Below are 25,767 nucleotides of genomic sequence, written 5' to 3' on the forward strand. Positions count from 1 at the left end.
GTGATTATCCAGCACTTTTGCCATTAATTTAGCTTCAATCACCATAGTTTTTCTTCTGAACTCCCCTTTTCTGTACCTCATGTTTATCTAGACGATCTTGCCTCTTGCCTTTGATTTACCCATAATTAAAATAATCCAAATTACCTCATCAACAACAATAATTCGTACATTGTAGAAAAACAGCCTTGCTTCATAAGAGTGTAATCAATCAAAAATTGACATTGAGATAAAGGGGATACTGGGGTGTTAGGAAACAGAGACAGTTTAAGTAAACTATATTGGTATTTGTAGGTATTGGGAATAAGTTTTAGCTTTAAAATTTAAATTAGATTTGTATTTCTGTATCTTTCACTTTAAAAAGGTGCCTGCATTTCTAATGAGGTTTTTTTTTAAACGACTGTTGCAGTTAGGTTAAAAAAACAACAGTAGTAGAATTGGGCTGTTGTCTAGCAACAGGGGTCCAGAGAGACAGGTCCCTCCTACACACATGCACACAGAAAAACTAGAGAAACAGTAAGTTAAAGTTCAATTTGAAACCAAAACCCCAGAAGACTGAACACTGGAAGAGGGGGCTGCAGATTTCCCAAAAGATTCCAAGGCCAAAGGAATGAGATGGAAACAGGGGGACAAGCAGACCTTCTAGTTAAAGGAAGGACAGAAATCTGGAAAAGATCCTGCTAATGAAGTTAAGAATGAAGGGAGAGAGAAAGGCTCCAAGCTTCAGATTTAAAGAGACAAAAGCTGCAGGAAGCAGATTTAAAGCGGGGAACAGCTTGCAAGAGACAACTGAAGGTCTGTAACTATTTGCTGTGGGCATGTGAAGCAGTGGTACTGTTGATGGCTGAGTCAATGAGAGTGTGTGGAAGACAGCTTGAATGCATGTGATGACCCAGGGAAGAGAAACATCAGAAGGAGAGTTCAAAACCGTGCAGGTGAACCCTTGAAGAAGGTGTTTAAGAGAAATCATCGGTTTGGGAGAAGATTCCTAGGTGAGGTCCTGGAGATTTGAGATTGGAAACCCTCGTGTGAAAGGTGGAGTGCAGTGAGACCGGTTGGCTCACAGTGTGACAAACATCTGGGGGGAGTTGAGGAGAGATCCATATCATCTGGTTAAGGTGGCATTTGTCACTTGGTTTCAGAGTGTGGTGTGTCTGACCACAAGTTGCCATAGGTTTACATGGACTGAGTACTTACTGTGAACATTAGAGTGTAAGATAGATTTTGTAACTTGTGTTATCCTTACAAATCTGTATATATCTATAAAGGTATAGTCTGTATATATCTGTAAAGGTAGTTGTAGATGAAGGAGTATTGTAATATAATTAATCTTTTCTTGTCGAATAAATGTTTTACGCTTTTGTTAGAAGTTCATCAGCTGACTCCTCTGCCTCTGTTCAGTAGCTACTCTCCATGTATCTAAACAAACAAGTAAAAGTTAGGATCTATCAAACTGGGTTCCACCCTGGGATCAGGCTTGTCCAGGGATAATCTCAGCTGGGATCATAACAGGGACAGGCGACTAAAAACTTGGTCAAAGTGGTAGTTTAAAAGAGCCTTATAAAGGAGGAAAGTGAAGTGGAGAGCTTTAAGGAAGGAATTCTAGAGCTTAGGGCCTCAGCAACTGAATTACAGCCGTCAATCTCACTCCAGCCTACGAAAAATGTTTCAGAAGTTCTTCCAAGTTCATCAAATGTTCCTTTTCAGTGAGTCCAGTCATGAGAACATCATTCACATAAATTACCACATGGGGCAATCCCTGTAATAAATTTTCCATGGTTCTTTGGAATATAGTGCAAGCAGAAGATACGCCAAATGGTAAATGGGTATGTTGATACAATCCCTTGTGTGTATTTATGGTGACAAACTTCTGGGATGCCTTCTCTAATTCCAATTTCTGGTAGGCATGTATATCTAATTTCATGTAGGCCTTTCCACCTGCCAGTTTAATGCATAAATCTTCTATTTTAGGTATGGGGTGTCAATCCAATTTTGCCACTTTGTCAATTGTTAATTTGTAGTCCCCACATATACTAATGCTTTGGTCAGGTTACCTTATCCCACACTGCATAAGGTACCGGTCTGGCCTTCCTGAATCTTGGTGTTGCCTCTGGATCTACATGAATTTTTGATTGTAGCCCCTCAATTTTTCCAAGTTCTTCCTTGTAATAGCTGTGAAAACCCATTAGTTCTCAGTTGGAAGATTTCAGTCCATTCCAATTTAATTTCTTTCAGCCAGTTTCATCTGAGGAGACTAAGTCCTTCCCCTGCTACTACTGTCAAGGGTAATCTCTCTGTTTGACCCCCATAATGTACTGTGACTTTGCATCCACCCTTGACTTGTATGCTTTCTCCTGCGTAGGTTTTTAATTTTTCATCAGTTTCTTCTAAATTCAGCTTATGTTATCCATGATTCAGATATTTGAAAGTATGCTCACCAATCACTGTAGTGGCTGCACCAGCAACTACCTCCATTCTAATAGGCTTCTCATTTACTCTCATGGTTACATATATAGGCTCCATTCTTCCTACCTTTAAATTATATAGCGAATAGATATCAGCATCTATTACTTTAGGCTTTTCAACACTGCTTATCTCATGGGGTTTTTGCTTTTGTCTGGAGGCCTGCCTGATTCTATCTTTACAATATCTCATGAGGTGTCCATTTCAATAGCAGAAGAGACATTCAATCTTTTTAAACTGGGATTCAGTCCAGGGTTGTCTGCTTCCACCTCTGTCACTATTATGCCATATTTTTGCTGCAAAGTTATCCTTTTAACTTGTCTGCTAGCAGTGGCTGCTTCTCCCTTCAGAACAAAGCTCTGCACTTTTGCACTCTTTTTGGTTGAGGCTCTCCGCCCAACATGGAGAACACCGTCAATTTGTGCTCCTTGAATGGCTTCTGAGTCTCGCATTGCACCTTCCATTGCAGAGTGATTTCCAATGCCTTCTGAAAATCTAGATTTGTTTCAGCAAGTAGTCTCTTCTGAATTGCATTTTTGTTTATACCGGACACCATAAGCAATGCTAGATGTACCAAACTCGCAATATTCAGTTAATTGCTTCAGACTTGCAATATAACAAGCAACTGTCTCCCCACAGCTCTATTTCTTGAGTTAAATTTAAACCATTGCATCGTCACTGATGGCTTGGGCTGATCATGATTCTTTACAAGATTTACTAAATCATCCAAACTTTGAGTTCGGGGCACTAGGTGCCAACAGATTCCGAATTAGTTTGTATGTCTTACTCCAAAACGCGGACAGAAGTATCGCGCGCTTCATCTCCTCCCCCGGAATGTTGTTCGCCTGGAAAAAGAATGCAAGGTGATCAACATAGTGAGGCTAGTCGTCTGAGGTGGATTGAAAAGCTCCAACTTCCAAATTGTGGCATGTTCTGAGGGAATCACTTCGATGTTCAGAAGGAAATTTTCTTTCACTTACGACTACTTTGCGAGGTACGGCCCGGTTTCGGTTCTTCTGGATTCCTTTGCTCTTTCTTGCTTTTTACCTTGTTTTCTCCATGATTCTTCGTGCTTTTCCTCTGGTCACCAGTTTGTTGGATCCAGTGCCTGCCCTTAGATTCGTAGGGCTAAAGGATCCGGGTTGCATGATTATATTGTGGTGACCGAGTTGGTACAGAGACAGAGAACAAGGTCGTGGTTAGAATAAACACATGCTGTTTATTTACAAACTAAACTCAGCAGCTATATTTGTGCACTCACAACATAAAACTCTGTCTTCACTCATCAGTGACTAACTCAAGGCTCCACAGAGAGGTAGCCCGCGCTACTCTGCTATTGGATATTAAGATCATGTGACCTTACATTACAATACTTGTCTTAAAGGTATATTACATATCAGATTACTGCAGTCCTGTTTCACAGACCACCGCCAAACACTGCCTCTCCTTGCTTTTGCAGGCACATTGGCCAAACAGCCGATGGAGTCCACTACCCAGGACCTCCAATAAAGCCCCAAAGAAACCTCTGAAGAGGAACTTGGAGGCAGCCTCCCTGAAGTCCAGTCAGAGCGCTCACCCACACCCTCCGCCAGCACAGAGACACACACCGCAGTGGGACCTAGCTCAGCACCGGGATCACAATCTGGTGAACACATGGTGCCGTCTGATCCACAGCAGGTGGAGACAAGGACTTCTCAGGTTTCTGGCACTCGGAGGACTGCTAGAGGCCAGAACTTTGCTGAGTATGGGTCAGGTGATGAGCCTCTGGACTCAGTCATGTCACAGTTGCTGGAGCTGCAAAGGCACGCTCAGGAACATCAGGAAGGGATGTCTGCTGCACTCCTCAGATTGCAAGGCACAATGGAGGAGTCCGTCCGCCTTCAGTCTGAGGTGATAGCCCCAGCATGCCAATGTACCAAGGTCAACACTGCTGGGATGGCGGCTGCCATGGAGACCTTGGTCCAGGACTTTGCTCCTGCACTGCTGCACGGGCTCAACTCCATTGCTGATGCCAAAGTTCACCTGCAACAGTGTGTATACAAGAGGGGTGCCGGGCAGCTTGATCTCACTCCAACTACCGCTGCTCCTCAAGGAGTCTGTCTGGGACCCACAGGCACCCATAGGGAGAAGGTGCACACTCCGGGCCCATCCATCCAGGTGACTCCAAGAGTGTCCGGGCCATCCGACTCCCCTCTTCCTGTGACCTCAGCAGCTGTAGCTCCACAGGTCGAGGAAGGTGCCACTGCCACACAGCAGGGCCCCGAAAGCAGACTGGGGCCCTCCAAGTCTCGGCCCTCCAGAGGACGTCCGTCAAAGTCATCACAGGCAGGGCATCACAGTCAGCAGGCTGCCTTCACCTCCGCTGTGGATGTCTGGGGAGCACCAAGACACAGCGACAGGATTAGAAAAATTAAAGAGAAAAAGTTGCACAACCTGGGCATGGGTGTTAATCGCTTGTGCATACTGTTCACTATTGTCAATAAACACCCAAGAATGTCTCCCTGCCTATGGCAACTTGTTCTGATGAGCAGTGTACTTGTCACTCAGATGTGACATCTTTCTGCACAAGATAATGGCAGGTGTCTCTTCCCTGTGCTCTGTGCAGCCTTCAGACAAAAAGTGATGGTCTGGTCTCACACTCCCTGGAAACATCACTGGTGCCTGCACCATCTACAGTGCTTGTCATTGCTGCCAGAATGCGGTGGGCAGGTGCCACAGAGTTCTCTCATTCTCTCGGTTCTTAGCAGCTTTAAGGAGGGGCTGGCCCCCATCTCTTCAGCATCTGTGGCCTGCAATGCTGTGCTCCAGCTCCTGAAAGGCTCAGGTGCTGAAGGCAGACAAAGATCAAATGCTTCTAAAGTTCTATGGCTGCGTCTCTATGATATAACCCTGATCACAGAGTGCAAGCAATCTGCCCTCGGCCAGACAGGAATCAGACATTCTCAGAGGCTACGTGAAAATTTATGGAGTGTCCTCATGTCGTCATCATCCTCCTGCAATCACGCGACTATTAGGGCCTCCACTGCATATCCGTGACAGGAGCATTCTCACAGAGGGTATTCACGCTGCCATAAGCCAGACTGGAGTCAAACATTCACAACTGTGATGTGAGGAACTACGGGGTCACCTCACTGCATGTTGTCATCATCCTCCACAAATCTAGCAGCTATGAGGGCCTCCCGAGCGCACCTGCCTTATCTAGCCAGTGCAAGGGCCTCATCCCCATCATTGTCACCAACGAGGACCCCCTATCCTTCATCCCCGTCACTGTCCTCCTCATTGGAGGAGACCTCTAGCTGCTCTATCTCTTCCTCAGTCAGCTCGCCTCCTCGTTGCAGCGCCAGATTGTAAGGGACGCAGCAGATGACGACAATGTGTGAAACCCTCTACGGACTGTATTGCAGGGCTCCACCAGACTGGTCCAGGCATCGGAAACTCATTTTCAGCATCCCGATGGTCTGCTTCACCAAGTTGCAAGCTGAAGCAAGAGCCTCATTATAACCGTCGTTCTGCGGCAATCTGAGGCCTTGTCGCCAAGGAGTCATCCCTGCAGCCGCTGTGGACCCTGGAAGATTTCAGGGATCTGTGACTGACTGAAGATGTAGGCGTTGTGCACACTCCCTGGAAACTGTGTACACACCTGCAGGATGTGTTTCTGGTGGTTGTACACCACTTGCACATTCAGCAAATGGAACCCCAAGCGATTGATGTAGTCCACCATGTGTTGCAATGGAGATCTGAATGCCACATGAGCGCAGTTGATCACAGCCTGCACCTATGGGAACCCTGAGGTCTGGGGCGAATCCAATCGCTCTTGCATTCTGGCTGTCCTGGTCATTGGTGAAGTGCACAAAGGTGTGTCCTTGCAAAGATGGCATCCTTAAACTTATGGATGCATCTGTGGGTGGAGGCTTTTGAGATCCCAAAGAGGTCAGAAAGAAGCCACTGGCATAGAAATTGAGCGCAGTTGTCATTTTCATGGCCATGGGCAGTAGATGCCCTCCATGTCCCTGTGGCGCCAAATCCTGCAGTAGCTGACAGATATGACCAACCAGTTCCCTAGACATATGTAGTCTTTGGCAATACTGGTTTTCAGTCATCTGCAAGAATGAAAGATGGCATCTATAGACCCTGGATTTCGCTAGGCGCTGGCCTGTGGCAGCTCGCTGTAGCTCGTGTGCCGGAGCTCCAGTTGCCCCTTCTTCCTGAGGTTGCTGCTGCTGCCTCTGTGCAGCCAGGAGCCTCAGTCGCTCTCTCCTCCATCATCTTCATGTTCTCTAGGCCATCAGGTGTACAGCTAGTTCATCAGGCTCCATGATCCTGATGTACTCCTGCAGGATGAAAGAGAGAGACACGTGGCTAGCATGGGCGTACTAAGAACCTGCCCTGGTTAAGTGTGACGGCCCCTGAGCGCTTCCTGGAGAGTGCTGGCCACCACTTTGATGGCCAGAGATTAGTGCGCTGCATGGCTACCTTGTTACCTTGATCTGTGGGGGAGGCTGGTCCAAACAGGGATGACATTGCAAGGGGCTGTGAGTGCCTCCAGCAGCGACTGCTCCATCAGCCACCTTTAGTGAGGAGGTTGTACAAGGTGTGCAGTCATCCAACTGTTCTGCAGTCTACTAAAATGCTCATGAATTTGCAGTGTGTGCCAAGGGCGGCGTGGTGGTGGTGGGGTGCGGGCGGAGGTGAGGGAAGCTCTGAAGCATTTGTTGGTACTTTGATGCCTCTGCTTTGCTTGAGTGGGCAGATAAGCTGGGAGCCTGACCCTGATCATATCAATGTGGCTGCACCTGAACTGTCTCAGTTGCAGAGGGATGGTCACTTTATACAATTTTTCTGAATGCATGGCCACTTCTCTCGCCCATCCAACCCCCAACCCCGAAAGCTTGTGTGCTATATTCAACAGCAGGGCTTCCCTTGCCACCTGGCCACCAGTCGCCTCAAAGGCAGGGTTGCCCTTGCATCCCCCGCTGACAGTCGCCTCAATGGCAGTGCTGCCCTTAACCCTGACACCCCTCAAGCTTCAAGTCCAACAGGCAACCCTGGTGAGCACTGCACAATGTTACTGTGTACTCACCCCCGAGTTCCACTCAAAGTGCAGGCTGCCAAGTACATGCCTTTTATGTGCTGTTGTGAAACACGTCGGCATGCTTTCCCACTGACGTTGATGGACAATCCTGCGGGGAGGGACTATTCTGGCAGGCTGGCCTGATAATGATATGCTGATGTATTACAATGAGGTTCCCAACTTCCAATGGCGGGAAATGCAGCCTGTCATCAGCGGACTGAATGGACGATCGCGAACTGATTTCCTGCCATCGTAAAACCGATCGCGCCATATTATCTGCTCACGCCACCGAACACGCCTGACACCAGCAGGCACGGAAGATTCTGCCCTTCATTGGTTGTGGAATGATTTGGGAGGTCATGGTGTTGTGAAAGGCGCTATATGAATGGAAGTCCTTTGTTTCCGATGATAATCAGTGCACTGCTGGCATTACAAAGTGACGGCTGCTGAGGCTTTAACTCTGGTGAGCCTCCTCTCTGGGTAAACCTCAGCATGTTCCTCACTTTTCCCTCCCCCTCCACATCCAAGTTTTGAAACCCAAGCTCAGCTTCACAGAATCACTACTTCCTGATTTACCTCAACTTCCATCCCACACTTCCCAAGTTCAGTGATGGTCTGCATTTTTGGGCTCAGCACTTTACCTAAGTTTCCCAGTAATGAAAAATAATTCTGCAGTCTGATCACTGGAATCCCCTGGCCAAATGATTTTCATCTGCTGAAAGGCTGGAACTCAGGTTGGGACACCATTTGCTGTATATCAACCTATTTCACTATCTTGTGCCCCATCTCTGTTTCTTGTTACAATGGTGTTTAACAGCAGGATATAGCAGAAGGGAATATAACAAAGTGAAGATGTAGGAGCAACAGGAGAGGGAACTTTAGAGTAACACTAATCACAGTAGTAGCAATAAAACAGAGAGAGAAATAATAGGTTTCGGCATATGGTGATTGTCAACATTTATAAAGAAAAGAAAGATTATATTTAAATCGCATGTTTCAGGGAATTCCAAAGCATTCAACATTTCATCTGAAAACCTCTCTAATAACAGCACTCCCTCAGTACTGACGCCCTCAGTGCAATGCTTCCTCAACACTGCCCTCTGACAGCGCAGTGCTCCCTCAGTACAGCCCATCAGTGCAGCGCTCCTTCAGTACGGCCTTCAGTGCAGCACCCCCTTAATACAGGCCCTCAGTGTAGCACTTCCTCAACACTGCCCTCTGTCGGTGCAGTGATCCCACAATGCAGTGCTCCATCTCCCACAGTGCAGCGATCCCTCAATACTGCACATTGTACAGTGTAGTGGTCCCTTGGTACTGTCCCTCTCAGTGCAATGCTTCCTCAGTATTGCACCTCCCACACTGCAGTACTCCCTCAGTACTGCACCTCCAACAGTGCAGCATGCACTCGGTACTGCATTTGCCACAGTACAGCACTCCCTCAACATTGCACCTCCCACAGCACAGCATGCCCTCAGTACTGCCCTTCCACAGTGCCACAGTACAGCACTCCCTTAGTCCTGCACCTCCACCAGTGCAGCGCTCCCTCTGTAAGCCCCTCCACAATGGAGTTCTCCCTCGATACTGCAGCTCCGACAATGTAGTACACTCTCAGTACTGCCTTATGACAGTGCAGCATGCCCTCAATACTGCTCCTCCCAAAATGCAATGCTCCCTATTACTGCTCTGGGGTATATAGAGCTTTTCAAAACCTCAGGATTTCTCAATATGTTGCCAGGTATTTGTGAAGAGTGGTCACTGTTTTTAAGTCAGCAAACAGAGCAGCCAACATGTGCTCAACTAAATCCCGCAATCAGGCAGTGATTAATGACTAGTTAATCTGTTTTTGGTGGTGTTGATTGAGGGATGAACTTTGAACAGGACACCCAGAGAACTCGGTGATCTTCTCCAAGTAAAGCAAAGCAGAGTGACATTTTATGCAGAGCACACCTCTAGAACAGGGAATTAAACATCTGTAACACCTCCACAGTGCCTGACAGGATGTGCCTGCCTGGATTTTATGCTCTATCTCATGACTGAGACTTGAATGCATGACCTTCTTACTCGGAGTGCTGCCAGCTGAGCAAATCTGACATCACTTTTAAGTGTTGAGACATTCCACCTGATCCCCATTCTCATGGAAACATTGAGTGCTGGATCCAGACCTGTGCAAACGGAGACATGGGCTGTATTTTCATTTGTGACTGAAAACTTTGCTGATGCTGTTAGAGAATGGAAAAAGTTTCCCTGTGCCATTACTGGGATCAGAGGTAAGCCCCCTCCCACTGAACCTAATTCTGCCTGCTTTCCAAAACAGAAGGCACTAGGACTTCACATGGCACCAAGCAAAGCTTGGACTTTTGATAAGTGTTTGTGGAGCTGTTTATAAAGCTACATTGTAAATTTGTACAACAACACAACCCCACACATGGGGCAATTACAGTGAAGAAAAGATACTGTCCCACCAGCAACACTTATCCTGCTAAAACACCCTACTTTATATCCCTATCTCGCTCAATGATATTTACCCGAATATAATAACTTCTTTTACAACTGTGCTCTGCCTAGTGACATTTACCCAATATAATATCTCACTTTATATCCCTGCCCTGTCCAGTGACAATTACTCTACTATAATACCTCACTTGCTATCCCTTCCGCGCTGTGACATTTACCCTGCTATGCCGCACTTTATGGTGGGGGCACATTTATTCAGGTGGGAGGGTGGGGGTTGGGGACTCCGCCACCTCCCCAGCTCTATCCCGATTAAGTTTGTGGCAGGAAGGCCTGCGGATTGCCTTCCTGCCCTGCCACCAGTTGAGGTTGTTAAGTGGGCAATTAATGCTTGTGGGCTCCCGGGATGGTGGGGGGTGATTTCTTGTTCAATGGCATTCAATGCCTGATCGAAGGGCCTGGCATTGGGAAGGGGGACCCCCACTGAGAACCACCCCCCTGCCCTTGTTGCCAAAACCGTCACCCCTCTCCACCCTGCAACCCCCTTCCCACCATCACTCACCTGGGTCCCTCTTTGATCTGAATGCTTGAATGGGTGTTGTATAAGCAGCAGCCACCGCCTCCCCAGTGGGACTGCTGAGTACAGAAGAGCTGCCAGTCTCTGATTGGCCGGCACCTCCCAGGGTGGAACTTTTGCCCCCAGGGTCCTTAATCCCGGGGGAGGCCCAACACAAACCTATTTGGTGCCTAATTACAAAAAGATGTGGCGGGGTTGTTAAAGTGGCAACGCATGAGTCTTGTTGCTCTCCTGTCACATACACAAGTTTCCACCCACTGTAATTCACACACACACACACACAGACACACACATACACACACACACTAACTCATCAACGCATTCCCATGGTAACTCACAAATGCAAAAATTCACACACATACTGGCCTAAAACAGGTACTCATGCAGAAAGATGCAAATCCACATGTAGACAATTCAAATAAATAGTCTTCCCTTCCAGCACGTACTCACCCCTGTCAATTTTTAGCTGATTAAGAGTGGGGTCTGTGTTTCTATGATGGAGAGAAGGTGGGCTCTGGGCTTTTGTGGTAAAGAGAGAAATCACAAAAATACAGCTCCAATTTTCTCCATCACAGAAACACAGATCCCACTCTTACTCCATCACAGAAACACAGACCCTCTGTGTTTTTGTGATGGGAAAATGGGAACTGTGTCTCTTTGATTGAGAGAGATTGTGTGTCTGCGGGTGAAATCTTGCCGAGGTGTCGAGGGTCTCGGCCACGAGCTGGAGATCTGGCGAGCCTTCCCCCGCCTCGGGTCAAAGGCACCGGGAACGGAAGTCCCTCCTGCCAGGAGCTAACAGACAATTAGAGGCTGATGGAACTATTGAACGACAGTGCAAACAGGGAAGGGAGAGAGGGAGAGGGGGGGGGGGGGGAGGGGGGGGAGGGAGGGGAGGGAGGGGAGAGGGTTCAACAGCAAGGGCAGGATGGTGGCTCTCAGCAGGCCAACCCCTTTCCGACATCGGGTTCCTCAGTCACCGAGTGCCTTTGAATGCCTCTGAAGAAGAGTCATATGGACTCAAACGTTAACTCTGTTTCTCTCTCCACAGATGCTGCCAGACCTGCTGAATTTTTCCAGCATTTTCTGTTTTTATACCTAAAAATTAGGTGTCAACCAGCTGAACTTACAACACAGGATGACTTGCAAGACAAACAGTGAAAACAGGATGAAATAGACAGAGCTAAGTGATCCAAGCTTGGCGAACCAAGCATATCTGTGCAAAAGACAAGTCTGAAGCATTTACAACCATCTTCAATCAGAAGTACTGAGTGGATGACCCAGCTCGGCCTCCTCCTGAGGACCCCAGCATCACAAATGCCAGTCTTCAGCCAATTCAATTCACTCCGTGTGATATCAAAAATCAGATGAAGGTACTGGATACTGCAAAGGCTAAGGGCCCTGACAACATTCCAGTAATAGTACTGAAGACTTGTCCTCCAGAACTAGCTGTGCTCTTAGCCAAGCTGTTCCAGTACAGCTACAACACTGGCATCTACCCAGCAATGTGAAAAATTACCCAGATATGTCCTGTCCATAAAAAGCAGGACATATCCAATCCACTTAAGTATGCCCCATAAGTCTACTCTTGATTATCAGCAAAGTGATGGAAGATGTTGTCAATACTGCTAGCAAGTGACACTTACTCAGCAATAATCTGCTTACTGATGCTCAGTTTGGGTTCCACCAGGGCCATTCAGCTCCTAACTTCATTACAGCCTTGGTCCAAACAAGGAAAATGAGCTGAACTCAGGAGGTGAGGTGAGAATGACTGCTCTTGACATCAAAGCAGCATTTGACGGAGCATTAGTTGTCTATTTAAGGGCCTCAATTGTGGACGGGGCAGGAAGGCCATCTATTGCCTTCATGCCACAGACTTAATTGAGGTGGAAGCTGGAAGGTGGCAGGGCCTCATCCACCACCCTCTTGTCTAACTTAATGCTCCCCGCCACCAAACCTGCCACATGGAAGGCACGAAATTTCGCTAAGATAAAAGCAAAATACTGCGGATGCTGGAAATCTGAAACAAAAATAAAAATAGCTGGAAAAGCTCAGCAGGTCTGACAGCATCTGCAGAGAGGAATATGTTTCGAGTCCATATGACTCTCCTTCAGAACAGTTCTGATGAAGAGTCATGCAGACTCAATAAGTTAACTGTATTCCTCTCCGCAGATGCTGTCAGACCTGTGAGTTTTTCCAGCTATTTTTGTTTTTGTTTACAAAATTTCCCTCTATGTTTCTGTGATGGGAGAGTTGGGTCTGTGTTTCCTTGGTGGAGAGAGTGGGGTCTGTGTTTGTAACTGTGCATCCAGAACTAGCTGCACCCTTAGCCAAGCTGCTCCAGTACAGTATGTGTGGTGTGTGTTTTGACAAAGATGATTTGGGGGTACAGGAGTAGGGAGGAGGGAGGGGAGTTTAACCCTCGGTGTTGAGGCCATGCTGTTCTGGTTAGGGCCTGGTACACTCAGGGCCAAGCAGCAGTTCAATGGCTCCAGGCCACCTCTCATTCAGTGCCATTCCTATGTGCTAGTAATGGATTAATTTTGTAGCTGTACCAGGAACAGGAAACCCCTGCTGCACTGTTCCCATTAAACCATCTGTTCTTTCTATCAGACAATAGAACGCTGAGCAAATTTTCCTGTTAATCCACAAATCAGAGGGTGTACTGTCTGCCTCAAGTTATAACACAAAATAGACAAACACTTCCTCCACTTTACTGCTCATTTTACAAATATGCACAACCTCAGGGAAGTTTGATCTCCAGTAATACAACACAGTAATGCATCCACTAAGAGTTAATTACAGACAGAAACTGGAGCAATTCTAACCTCTCCCTCCACCAACCATTTTCCTTAAGTGCTGAGATACTGTGTCAGCTCAGAGCTTGTGTCCCACCTGCGCTACCTTTTCCATTGCATTTCACCTCAGGTGACTCAATACTGAATGCTCAGTTTGAGCTGAATCATACAACACACCCTAACTTTAGATCAGGATTGAGATAACTTCACTTCTATCTGCAAATGTGAAAGTGTATCGAGTGTGAGGCACATGCCTCTTGAACTTTCTCACAGATGTCTGCCTCTTAATCCCCTAGGCACTACCACTATGTGGAACATTCAGACAGCCTGCAATAATCCTTTGTTCAGCTCGGAGCCATGATCTCATTCTGGAGGTATTACCGTCTCCTGCCACTTGCTGCCAGAATGAGCTCAGTAGAAGTTGCTGCCTGGTCCAGCAGCCACATCTGTTCTCAATCAGCTGTCCTGGCTCATGATGAGGGTTGTGCAATGAAGATTCTCTGCTGCAGTACTAGTTTCATTGATAACTTCCCTCAGCTGAGTGGTTATATCTATCAGGAAAGACTGAACAGGCTTGGGTTCTTTTCTTTAGAAAAGAGAAGGCCAAGGTGTGACCTGACAGAGGTCTTTAAGGTTATGAAAGGGTTTGACAGGGTAAACATAGAAGGAATGTTTTCATTTGTGGATGTGACCAGAACTAGGAGCCAAAAATATAAAATAGACTAATAAATCTGATAGGAAATTAAGGAGTAATCTCTATAATCATTGCGTGGTTAGAATGTGGAACTTCCTGCAAAGGGAATCATCGAATAGTGTAGCTGCATTAAGGGGGAACTAGATAAATTTGTTATAAAGTGCTTTGGGATATCCTGAGGTTGCGAATGGTGCTGCAAAAATGCAAATTTATTTGCTAGTTTGGAATATAGTCTGCTCTGTAAACATTACCTGACCTGTTCAGGCAAGAGAATAAAAAACACATCACTAGTCTGACTGGAGTTTTCTATCTGTCACCCAGTGTGTAGTTTCTGGACTGTTTGGTCACATTTTAAAAGAAAAAAAGAATGCTAACATTTATATTGCACCAGGACATCTCAAAGCATTTTACAGCCAATGAATACTTTTGAAATGTAGTCACTGTTGTAATGTAGGCAATACAGCAGCCAGTTTGCACACAGCAAGCTCCCACAAACAGCAATGTGATAATGACCAGGTAACTTGGTTATTATGATGTTGATTGAGGGATAAATATTGGCCAGGATGCCAGGGAGAACTCTCCTGGTCTTCTTTGAATTAATACCATGACATCCAACCAAGAGGGCAGATGTGGCCTCAGTTTAAAGTCTCATCTAAAAGGCAGCACCTCCAGCAGTGCAGCACTCCCTCAGTATTGCGCTGGAGTGAGAGCCTTGATTTTTTGTACTCAAGTCTCTGGAGTGGGACTTAAACCTGGGAACCTAATGACTCAGAGATGAGAGTGCTGCCTTAAGCCATGGCTACATAAAACTGTTGTTGTCAATCAGTGACAGCCTGATGTGAGGCCCCTGCATGGACAGCTAGGTGCTCAAGAGTACTGTACCTCAGTCAGGTCCTGGTTGAACCGGGCCAGGAGGCGGGCAGTGTTCAGGTCTCTCTTGCGGCTCTGGGACAGCTCCTTAATACGGTTCCTCCTCTCCAGGATGGAGTTGAGTTTCTGCTGGATGTGGCTGGCATCGTCACGTTTTAAACTCTCTTCTTTCAGCTTGCCTGCCTGTTCCTGCAGAGACATCACCTGAAACAAAACAATACAGCACTCACTTTTTGGAGCAGCAGACAGACTTTGGGCCCTCACCATAGACATAAATAATGCAGTTCTTTCTTATTCATTGTTGGGAATGTGGGTATTACTGGACAGGCCACTATTGATTGCCCAGCCCTGATTGCCCTGAGAAGATGGTGATGAGCTGCCTTCTTGAATCTCTGATACAACTCAGAGGCTTGCTAGGCAATTTCAAAGGACAGTTAAACCTCAACCATGTTGGTGTGCGACTAGATTCATATATAAGCCAGACCCATTAAGAACAATTGTGAATCAGTGGTGTTTTTATAACAAATTGGCAGCTTATCCAACAATGTTGAGGAGGTTATGGATTTCTTTGCTGCTAAAATCAAGACCATCCAATCAGCTGCCCCTGCTGCATTCCTCACTTCCATTAGCCAGACAGGCAAAATTTCCTCTAAGGATTCCTCCTGCCCTAGCCCTGAACTCACATCTTTCTCTAGTTTCTCTCCTATCTCCCCTCATGCCCTATCTGACATTATCTTGTCCATGAGACCCACCTCCTGCTTTCTCGATCCTATTCCCACAAAACTACTGAACACTCAGCTTCCCCTCCTGGTCTCCATGTTAGTTGATATTGTTAATTGTTTTCTCTCTTCAAGCAATATTCCTCCATCCTTTAAATCTACCCTCATCAAACATCACCGCAAAAGAAAAAATCCTTAACCCCACCATCCTTGCTGCATCTCCAACCTCTCTTTCCTCTCCAGAGCCCTCAAATATGTAACAAAAAAATTGCTGGAAAAACTCAGCAGGTATGACAGCATCTGTGGAGAGAAAGACAGGGTTAACGTTTCGAGTTCGTGTGACTCTTCTTCAGAATATGTTGCTGCCTCCCAAAAACATGTCTATCTTTCCCATAATGCCATGTTTGAATCCCTGCAATCAGATTTCTGCCCCTGTCAAGTGCTAAAACTGCCCAAAGACTCAAATAACATCCTATGTGACTGTAATAAAGGTAAACTTTCCCTGCTTCACCATCTCATCCTGTCTGCAGCAATACTATTGACCACACCATCCTCCGAAACTTCTCTCCATTGTCCAGCTGGTGGTGGAGGGCAGGGACAGGGGGCAACTGCACACGCCTGGTTCTTTTATGATCTGTCTCATCATGGCCAGTGTATCACTTGCAATAACTTCTCTTACTGCTCCTGCACTATTACCTCTAGTGTACCTCAAGGATCTATTCTTCACCCCCATCCTATTTGTCATCTACAAGTTACCCCTTGGTGACGTCATAACATTAGTTTTCACATGTACACTGATGACACCAAGGTCAAAGCGTTAAACACAGCTCAGCCCACCCCGAGAGAGAGGTAAACACAGCTCAGCCCACCCCGAGAGAGAGGTAAATACAACTCGACCCACCCAGAGCAAGCTCAACCCCAGGCCGGCCCACCCAGAGCAAGCTCAACCCCAGGCCGGCCCACCCAGAGCAAGCTCAACCCCAGGCCGGCCCACCCAGAGCAAGCTCAACCCCAGGCCGGCCCACCCAGAGCAAGCTCAACCCCAGGCCGGCCCACCCAGAGCAAGCTCAACCCCAGGCCGGCCCACCCAGAGCAAGCTCAACCCCAGGCCGGCCCACCCAGAGCAAGCTCAACCCCAGGCCGGCCCACCCAGAGCAAGCTCAACCCCAGGCCGGCCCACCCAGAGCAAGCTCAACCCCAGGCCGGCCCACCCAGAGCAAGCTCAACCCCAGGCCGGCCCACCCAGAGCAAGCTCAACCCCAGGCCGGCCCACCCAGAGCAAGCTCAACCCCAGGCCGGCCCACCCAGAGCAAGCTCAACCCCAGGCCGGCCCACCCAGAGCAAGCTCAACCCCAGGCCGGCCCACCCAGAGCAAGCTCAACCCCAGGCCGGCCCACCCAGAGCAAGCTCAACCCCAGGCCGGCCCACCCAGAGCAAGCTCAACCCCAGGCCGGCCCACCCAGAGCAAGCTCAACCCCAGGCCGGCCCACCCAGAGCAAGCTCAACCCCAGGCCGGCCCACCCCGAGAGAGTTCAACCCCAGGCCGGCCCACCCCGAGAGAGTTCAACCCCAGGCCGGCCCACCCCGAGAGAGTTCAACCCCAGGCCGGCCCACCCCGAGAGAGTTCAACCCCAGGCCGGCCCACCCCGAGAGAGTTCAACCCCAGGCCGGCCCACCCCGAGAGAGTTCAACCCCAGGCCGGCCCACCCCGAGAGAGTTCAACCCCAGGCCGGCCCACCCCGAGAGAGTTCAACCCCAGGCCGGCCCACCCCGAGAGAGTTCAACCCCAGGCCGGCCCACCCCGAGAGAGTTCAACCCCAGGCCGGCCCACCCCGAGAGAGTTCAACCCCAGGCCGGCCCACCCCGAGAGAGTTCAACCCCAGGCCGGCCCACCCCGAGAGAGTTCAACCCCAGGCCGGCCCACCCCGAGAGAGTTCAACCCCAGGCCGGCCCACCCCGAGAGAGTTCAACCCCAGGCCGGCCCACCCCGAGAGAGTTCAACCCCAGGCCGGCCCACCCCGAGAGAGTTCAACCCCAGGCCGGCCCACCCCGAGAGAGTTCAACCCCAGGCCGGCCCACCCCGAGAGAGTTCAACCCCAGGCCGGCCCACCCCGAGAGAGTTCAACCCCAGGCCGGCCCACCCCGAGAGAGTTCAACCCCAGGCCGGCCCACCCCGAGAGAGTTCAACCCCAGGCCGGCCCACCCCGAGAGAGTTCAACCCAGGCCGGCCCACCCCGAGAGAGTTCAACCCAGGCCGGCCCACCCCGAGAGAGTTCAACCCAGGCCGGCCCACCCCGAGAGAGTTCAACCCAGGCCGGCCCACCCCGAGAGAGTTCAACCCAGGCCGGCCCACCCCGAGAGAGTTCAACCCAGGCCGGCCCACCCCGAGAGAGTTCAACCCAGGCCGGCCCACCCCGAGAGAGTTCAACCCAGGCCGGCCCACCCCGAGAGAGTTCAACCCAGGCCGGCCCACCCCGAGAGAGTTCAACCCAGGCCGGCCCACCCCGAGAGAGTTCAACCCAGGCCGGCCCACCCCGAGAGAGTTCAACCCAGGCCGGCCCACCCCGAGAGAGTTCAACCCAGGCCGGCCCACCCCGAGAGAGTTCAACCCAGGCCGGCCCACCCCGAGAGAGTTCAACCCCAGGCCGGCCCACCCCGAGAGAGTTCAACCCAGGCCGGCCCACCCCGAGAGAGTTCAACCCCAGGCCGGCCCACCCCGAGAGAGTTCAACCCAGGCCGGCCCACCCCGAGAGAGTTCAACCCCAGGCCGGCCCACCCCGAGAGAGTTCAACCCAGGCCGGCCCACCCCGAGAGAGTTCAACCCCAGGCCGGCCCACCCCGAGAGAGTTCAACCCAGGCCGGCCCACCCCGAGAGAGTTCAACCCAGGCCGGCCCACCCCGAGAGAGTTCAACCCAGGCCGGCCCACCCCGAGAGAGTTCAACCCAGGCCGGCCCACCCCGAGAGAGTTCAACCCAGGCCGGCCCACCCCGAGAGAGTTCAACCCAGGCCGGCCCACCCCGAGAGAGTTCAACCCAGGCCGGCCCACCCCGAGAGAGTTCAACCCAGGCCGGCCCACCCCGAGAGAGTTCAACCCAGGCCGGCCCACCCCGAGAGAGTTCAACCCAGGCCGGCCCACCCCGAGAGAGTTCAACCCAGGCCGGCCCACCCTGAGAGAGTTCAACCCAGGCCGGCTCACCCTGAGAGAGGTAAACACTGCCCGGCTCACCTTGAGAGAGGTAAACACAGCCCGGCTCACCTTGAGAGAGGTAAACACTGCCCGGCTCACCTTGAGAGAGGTAAACACAGCCCGGCTCACCTTGAGAGAGGTAAACACAGCTTGATCCCGGTTAAGATGATTTTAACTCTTCACAAAGTTAGAAATATAAGAAAGTTACAACACAGAACAGGTGGTTGGACCACACCAGTCCATGACAGCATATCCACTGCATTAGCCCACACTGTTTCCAGATCCTTGCAGTCTCTTTTCTTTCATTGTCTATTCAATTTAATCTTGTATGATCTGCACATAGCCTGATTTACCTTTTCCTCCTGAGTTGCCAGTAATTTCTCAAAGGCTTCATGCCTTTTGATGAGAGAATCCACAGTATCCACAGATGTCCCCAGTTCACTGGACCTTAGGTAAACCTGAAATGAGATTGGAGTCAATCAATGCTCACTGCCTTTCTGCACATTTAACTCTGTGTAATCACTTACCAATTTCAGCTGTCCTTACTTATCATCAATGATGAGGAGCAAGCTTCACATTCAAAATTATCAGATTGTGTTGGAGACATTTTAGCCCTGTGTCTGTGCACTACCATTTCTAAACATTCCAAATCCAATTTAGATTATCCCAGAGGGGATACGGGGCAGCTGGTTTGCGAAAAGGGAAAGTTCAACAAGCCAGCAGTGATAGGCGCTCATCTACAAATTGAGCTGAAGCACAGTGCAGAGGGAGCTTTAATCTTTATCCAACCTGTACTGTACCTGCTCTTTGAGCATTTGATGGTACAGTGTAGAGGGAGCTTTATTCTGTATCTAAACTGTGTTGTACCTGTCCCAAGAGTATTTGATGGGATAGTGTAAAGGGAGCTTTACTCTGTTTCTAACCTGTGTTGAACCTGCCGTGGGAGTGTGTGATGGACAGTTTATAGGAAACTTCACCCTGTATCCAACCTGTGTTATACCTGTCCTGTCTGTGCATTGAGCTAACATTGGGTTTGTGAAATCTCCAGTATTGACACCCCTCAAGTTCATGAGCACAAAACGCACAAAAAAAGTTGAAGCGTCACAGGAAATAAAAGTACTAATTTCCTCAACTGCACCCTGCGACTCCAGTGAAAACTATTCCATGGAATCATCACTGCAGATGCCATCAACTACAGACAGCCTGACACATGATATGAAGCTAGCTTTGGTTCAAGTGCAGGGTTGGGGGGTGGATTTACATTAAAGAATATCTCCTCGTAAATGTGCTCTGACCTTTAGAAATAATCTCATTGATTTCCCGCAGGATACCTGCAGCACACTGGGAGTGATACATTTAGTCTCATTGTACCCAGAGTGGAAATCGATGCCCAGTGGGTTACTTTCTGTCATCCAGCGATGATCTTTTTTGCCACAGCTGCATCGCATGGGGAGATTTGCCACTTTCTCTGCAAGTTGAGGCTTGGCTTCAGAAAGTGCAGCGAAGTTCTGAGACGAGCTGCTAGTTCTTGTATCTGTCCGGGACTTGGTGTCACACTTGGAAAACTTGTCATTAGCCCGGACTGGGGTTAGGCTGATAGAGACTAAGGGGGCACGGCCGTTGATGAGAGAGGAATTGAAGATACAATTCAGAGTACAGCCGGAGGCCCTGTCTGGCCGACTGGTCTCGTTCAGCTCTGAGTGCCCTTGTAACACAAGCACTGTTTGAGAAAAGTGAGGTGGTGGACCGGCAGCAGGAATCACACCCAATGCCCGTGTAGGGCTGTTCGATTGAGAGGTTCCAGGTGTGCTACGAATGGAAATTTTGTGACTTCTGGTGTGCTCTGCAGACTGTGGGGTGACGGTCAGCGAGGCAACGTGACGTCCTGGCATGTTCTGTGCAGCAGCCAACGTGATTTGCAGCCTGCTGATCCGATGTGCTGGCACAATGCGGGAGGGTTGGTCAACTCCCACAGGAACCCAGAGTGGTTTTGAAATCCCAAGCTGTGGCCAGCCACCATCAGCTTTTCGAATGGCCTTCGCTGCAGAAGGGGACAAAGGGAGAGACGCAGATGGGATCTGGTGTACTGCTACAGTCCTCTCCTTCTTGGAAACACAAGGTCTGCGGGCTTGCTGGAATGCTGCCTCCCCAAATCCAGGACTCATCTGGGAGTGGGCAGGAGAGTTGGGCCCTGCAGTGGTTGTCCTTTCAGTTGCACCCACACATGGTGAATTTGGGCACAGGTTCTCGGCAGGAGGCGTCACATCAAAGGTGGAGAGTTGGGAGGCAGTTGAGGCCGGCAAAGCGGAGGCCAAGATGATGTCCATTCTTGATATGTGGCGAGCAGGAGGGGTCACTTCTGCTACAGGTGCTGAGGTCAACATTGAAACTGAGCGTGAGGGTAATGGCGTTCCCCTACGTGCCGGCCAAAGCTTCTTACAGACCGTGAAACGCTGGACCTTTTTACTGTGGTCCTGGCTCGCCATTTGTAATCCCTCAACGTCCAGTCTTTCAGCCATGAAGTCTGCAAGGAACATCAAGTAGACAAACGTTGAGATTCACTGAACAGGTCAAAGCGTTGACTCAGCAGCATCCTGGAGGATCAGATTGATATCTTATTAACCGTGAACAGTCAAAGGAACCCAAGTCCATTGCCGGCTGTCGCAAGAAAGAAAAACCAGGGAGTTGGTTAAAGAGTGTAAGACTACAGCACGAGTCAGAGAATGTCTGAGCAGCATCTCGATTTCTGTGAGCCTGGCTGCTTCTGGGCACATGCTGCTATCCCTACGAGAGTCTGCTGGATCAAACTTTCTCTTCTAAAGGCAGACTTTCCTCCTTTAAACATTTGATCGACAGCAAGCTCTGAGCAAATTGGCTCCCTCCTCCAAATTTGTCAGGAACCCAAAAAAAAAAGGACTCAATAGCTGAGCGATTCAAAACTTTGAAAAGGTCTTTCTGCCAAAATGTGGTAGTGATGTGACACTTGATGCAGCCACTCTGCGTCTCAATGACCACACAGAACTGTAGTTGAGCTGCTGGATTACGTAGTCATGCCATTAAAGCTTTTACTTCCTAATCCTCCATGCACTTGTACATGAAATGCCTCTTGGGCTCCATTAACCCATATTAAATGTGCACTGTTTCTGACCTCCTTGTGCAGCCAACAAACTGTCACCACTCACCAGTGTACTCTGAAAGATGAATGTGCACATGAACTGTAGAGGAGGTTGTTCAATTCAGTGGAAATTTTCACCCTGTTCTTTTTTTTTGTGGAAGGTAGTTCAGACTAAACCCTGGCTGTGCACACTTCAGAGACTTGTTTGAACGTATTCTCACCTTACTTACTCAGGGGTTAATGGCTCAACAAAGATTCTTTCTCACTCCATTCAAAACCTTCAAATCATTGCAGCCAAATCTGCAAGATGACAAAAGCAGTTTGAGGCTGAATATTCCCCAATGTGCAAGTGCAAGCATCAGCTCACCAACTTTGCCAATTTTCTAGAGCAGAGACAGTGGCACTGCTGACAGCAGTCCAGTCAAACCTGTGACCACGTGAATGCAATTTGAATATGACATAGTAATATAAACAAGAGAGTGTTCACAGTCACACAGAGACAGTGCTGTAATATAAACAAGGGAATGTACACTCTCACATCGACAATGTTGTAATATAAATGAGAGAATATACACTCTCACATCGACAATGTTGTAATATAAATGAGAGAATGTTCAACTCATACATCGACAGCGCTGTAATATAAACAAGGGAGTGTTCTCACTCACAGAGATGGTGCTGTAATATAGTGTTCACATTCACATAGACTGTGCAGTAATACAAACAAGGGATTGTTCACACTCACAGACAGTGCTGTAATATAGAAAGTGTTCACACTCAGACAGCAGTGTAATAGAATGTTCACATTCACATAGAGACAGTGCTGTAATATAAATGAGAATGTTCACACTCACAAGAGCTAGCGCTGTAATATAAACAAGTGTGTGTTCACACTCAAGGGACAGCGTTGTAATATAAATGAGATTGTGTTCACATTCTGAAATAGCACTGTAATATAAAATATAAATATAAAGGCTCTATTCTGCTCTTTTGTAAAAACAATTTTCAACTCCCAATATGCCTTTGCGTAATTAATACCATCCACTCTCAGTTTAACTTGGTACTCACCATTGTGTCAGAAGGTTGTAGATTCAACTTCCACACCAGAGTCTGAACTCATAAACTGCACAGGCAGAGGAGCAGTCCTTTGATGAAACATTTGAGTAAGGCCTCATTCACCATGGTCAAGTGGGTTAAGTGATTGATTAGTATTCCAAGAGCAAGGCTTCTAGCCAACATTCCCCTTTGAAAAAGAGGAACAGGGCTGGATTTTCCTGTTGGGGGTGGAAATTAGGAGGAGGGTTCGAATCCAGGTCACAAACCCACCTCCTGCCGCACAAGGTCAGGCTTTTAATGACCCTAGAGGCAGTCTACTGACCAATTAGTGGCCAGGGTTGGGAGGAGGGATGATGGTGGGCAGGGGACGGTGGTTGGTGGGAAGCGGGCTATGTCTGGCCTGAATCAGCAGTTGGATCAGAAGGATGGTGGGGCAGGTATAGACCGAAGGGTTGGGGGCGGGGTAGGCTGGAAGTATCAATGGAGAAATTCTTAAAGGTTGGGGAGTGACAAGGATCAGAAGGGTTGGGTTGTCTGACCACAGATCATGGAGGGGAGAGTGAAGCAGGTAAGCTCGATCTAGTAGTCCCAACTCTATTGAGTGGTCACATTTCATGAGGCCCCAGTAACCCTGTCTGGCCAGGGTTGAATTTAAAATAATAGTTAATTCTGAGGCATGTAATTTCATTATGATATTTGAATGACCAATCTGCCTTCTGGGAGTGGGTTGGTTGCTCATCCCCCTCCCCAACCCTCCACTCCTGCCTCCTGGGAGCAGATTGGTATCTCATGCCCCTCTATCTCCTCCAGTCTGTTCATCCTAGAAGTGGACAGCTTGAGATTGGGTTGCAATTTTTAAAACTTTAACATCTGACCTGACCCTAACAACCCCCATTTTTTGGGGTTAAATGTTACCCCCCACTCTTTTGTTTGTGACTGCAGGAATTGCGTTGCCCTCCACAGAATATCTGCAGACCAATAACTGAAGGTGGATTTGTGACTTTTAAGCCAGTGCATTTATATGAGGTTCCTGGCATCCTATCTGGGTTGAACTGCTAAAAAGGATGTATGTAGGAAGTATTATTGATGATTGTTTAGGGAACAGCCTCACATCCTGTTTCTCCCCTCTGACCACACCCACCTCCTGAGAGTTCATGATCTTTTCCATTTGCCCAATGTCTCTGTAGAAAAGCTGCTGCAGTAACATCCTCTCCAGCCAGCTCTTCTTCAACTCCCACTGATGGTACAAGCCCGATCTCTCATCCTGTAGAGCATGAACCTTGTCTTTGATCTAGAGAACAGGACAATTTGGTTCAGACCTATGGATAGCATAGCTAGAAAAGGAGAATGAGAAATGAGAGAAGGAGAGGGGATGAGAGAGAGAGAGAGAGAGCGAAGGAGATGAGAGGGGGCAGGGGTAGGAATGAGAGAGAGGGCATTGAGAAAGGGAGGGGGATGAGAGAGGAGGGATGGGAGGGGGGTGGCGAGAGATGGAGGGATGAGAGAGGGTGGATGAGGGAGGCAGGGATAAGAAAGGCGGGGATGAGAGAGTTGGGAATGAGAGAGAGGGAATGAGAGAAGGGGGTTTAGAGAGGGGGGAATGAAAGGAGGGGCTTTAGAGCGTGGGGAATAAGAGAGGGAAGGTAAGAGGGAGGTGTGAGTGAGAGGGGGTGAGAGAAGGGGTGTGAGAGAGGAGGGATGAAGGGGTATAAGAGGAGTAATGAGAAAGGGGGCGGATGGGGCTGTGGATTAGAGAGAGGGGGCGGGTGATAGTGTCAGGGAATGAGGGGTGGATGAAAGAGGGGGATGAGAGAGGTGGAGGGCTGAGAGAGGGGGAGGGCTGAGAGTGATGGATGAGAGTGGGGTGGATGGGGGGGATGAGAGGGATGAGGTGGGGGATAAGGGAAGGGATGAGAGGGGGAATGAGAGGCGGATGAGATGGGGGGGGTATGAGAGGGTGGATGAACATAAGAACATAAGAACTAGGAGCAGGAGTAGGCAATTCAGCCCCTCGAGCCTCCCCCGCCATTTAATACGATCAAGGCTGATCTCATTTCAGCCTCAACTCCAATTTCCCGCCCTCTCCTCATGACCTTTCAACCCATTACTAATTAAAAATCTGTCTATCTCCTCCTTAAATTTATTCAGCGTCCCGGCATCTACTGCACTCTGAGGTAGTGAATTCCACAGATTCACGACCTGTTGAGAAAAGTAATTCCTCCTCATCTCTGATTTAAATCTACCATCCCTTCGTCTAAAACTATGGCCTCTCATTCTAGAATGCCCCACAAGGGAAAACATCTGCTCCACGTCTACTTTGTCTATCCCCTTTAGCATCTTATATAACTCAATTAGATCTCCTCTCATCCTTCTAAACTCTAGCGAGTATAGGCCTAAACTGTTCAATTCTCCTCATAAGACAAGCCCCGTATCTCTGGGAAAAATCTAGTGAACCTCCTCTGAACCACCTCCAATGCAACTAAATCCTTCCTCACGTAAGGGGACCAAAACTGTGCATAGTACTCTAGGTGTGGTCTCACCAATGGCTTTTACAGCTGCAACAACACTTCCCTATTTTTATACTCTATTCCTTTAGCAATAAATGCCAAAATTCCATTTTTCTTCCTTACTTCCTGCTGTACCTGCATACTAGCTTTCAGTGATTCATGCACGAGGACGCCCAGACCCCTCTGCACTGAAGCATTCTGAAGTTTCTCTCCATTTAAATAATAAATCACCTTTTTATTCTTCCGACCAAAATGGATAAC

At 48.7% G+C, this 25,767-nt stretch overlaps 1 protein-coding gene across 1 annotated transcript in view; it reads right to left on the minus strand.

The window, feature by feature from the left end:
* The window catches only part of sptbn5 (spectrin, beta, non-erythrocytic 5), a 283,694-nt gene that overhangs the window by 118,957 nt on the left and 138,970 nt on the right, over positions 1-25,767 (minus strand). The window contains exons 35-37 of the mRNA XM_041214166.1: positions 24,141-24,290; positions 19,182-19,286; positions 14,934-15,125 (exon numbers count right to left, since the gene is read on the minus strand). Of these exons, the coding sequence (XP_041070100.1) occupies positions 14,934-15,125; positions 19,182-19,286; positions 24,141-24,290 (447 nt within the window). The remainder of the gene's footprint in view (positions 1-14,933; positions 15,126-19,181; positions 19,287-24,140; positions 24,291-25,767) is intronic.

The sequence above is a fragment of the Carcharodon carcharias genome, chromosome 20, assembly GCF_017639515.1.
Source record: "Carcharodon carcharias isolate sCarCar2 chromosome 20, sCarCar2.pri, whole genome shotgun sequence".
Lineage (NCBI taxonomy): Eukaryota > Metazoa > Chordata > Chondrichthyes > Lamniformes > Lamnidae > Carcharodon > Carcharodon carcharias.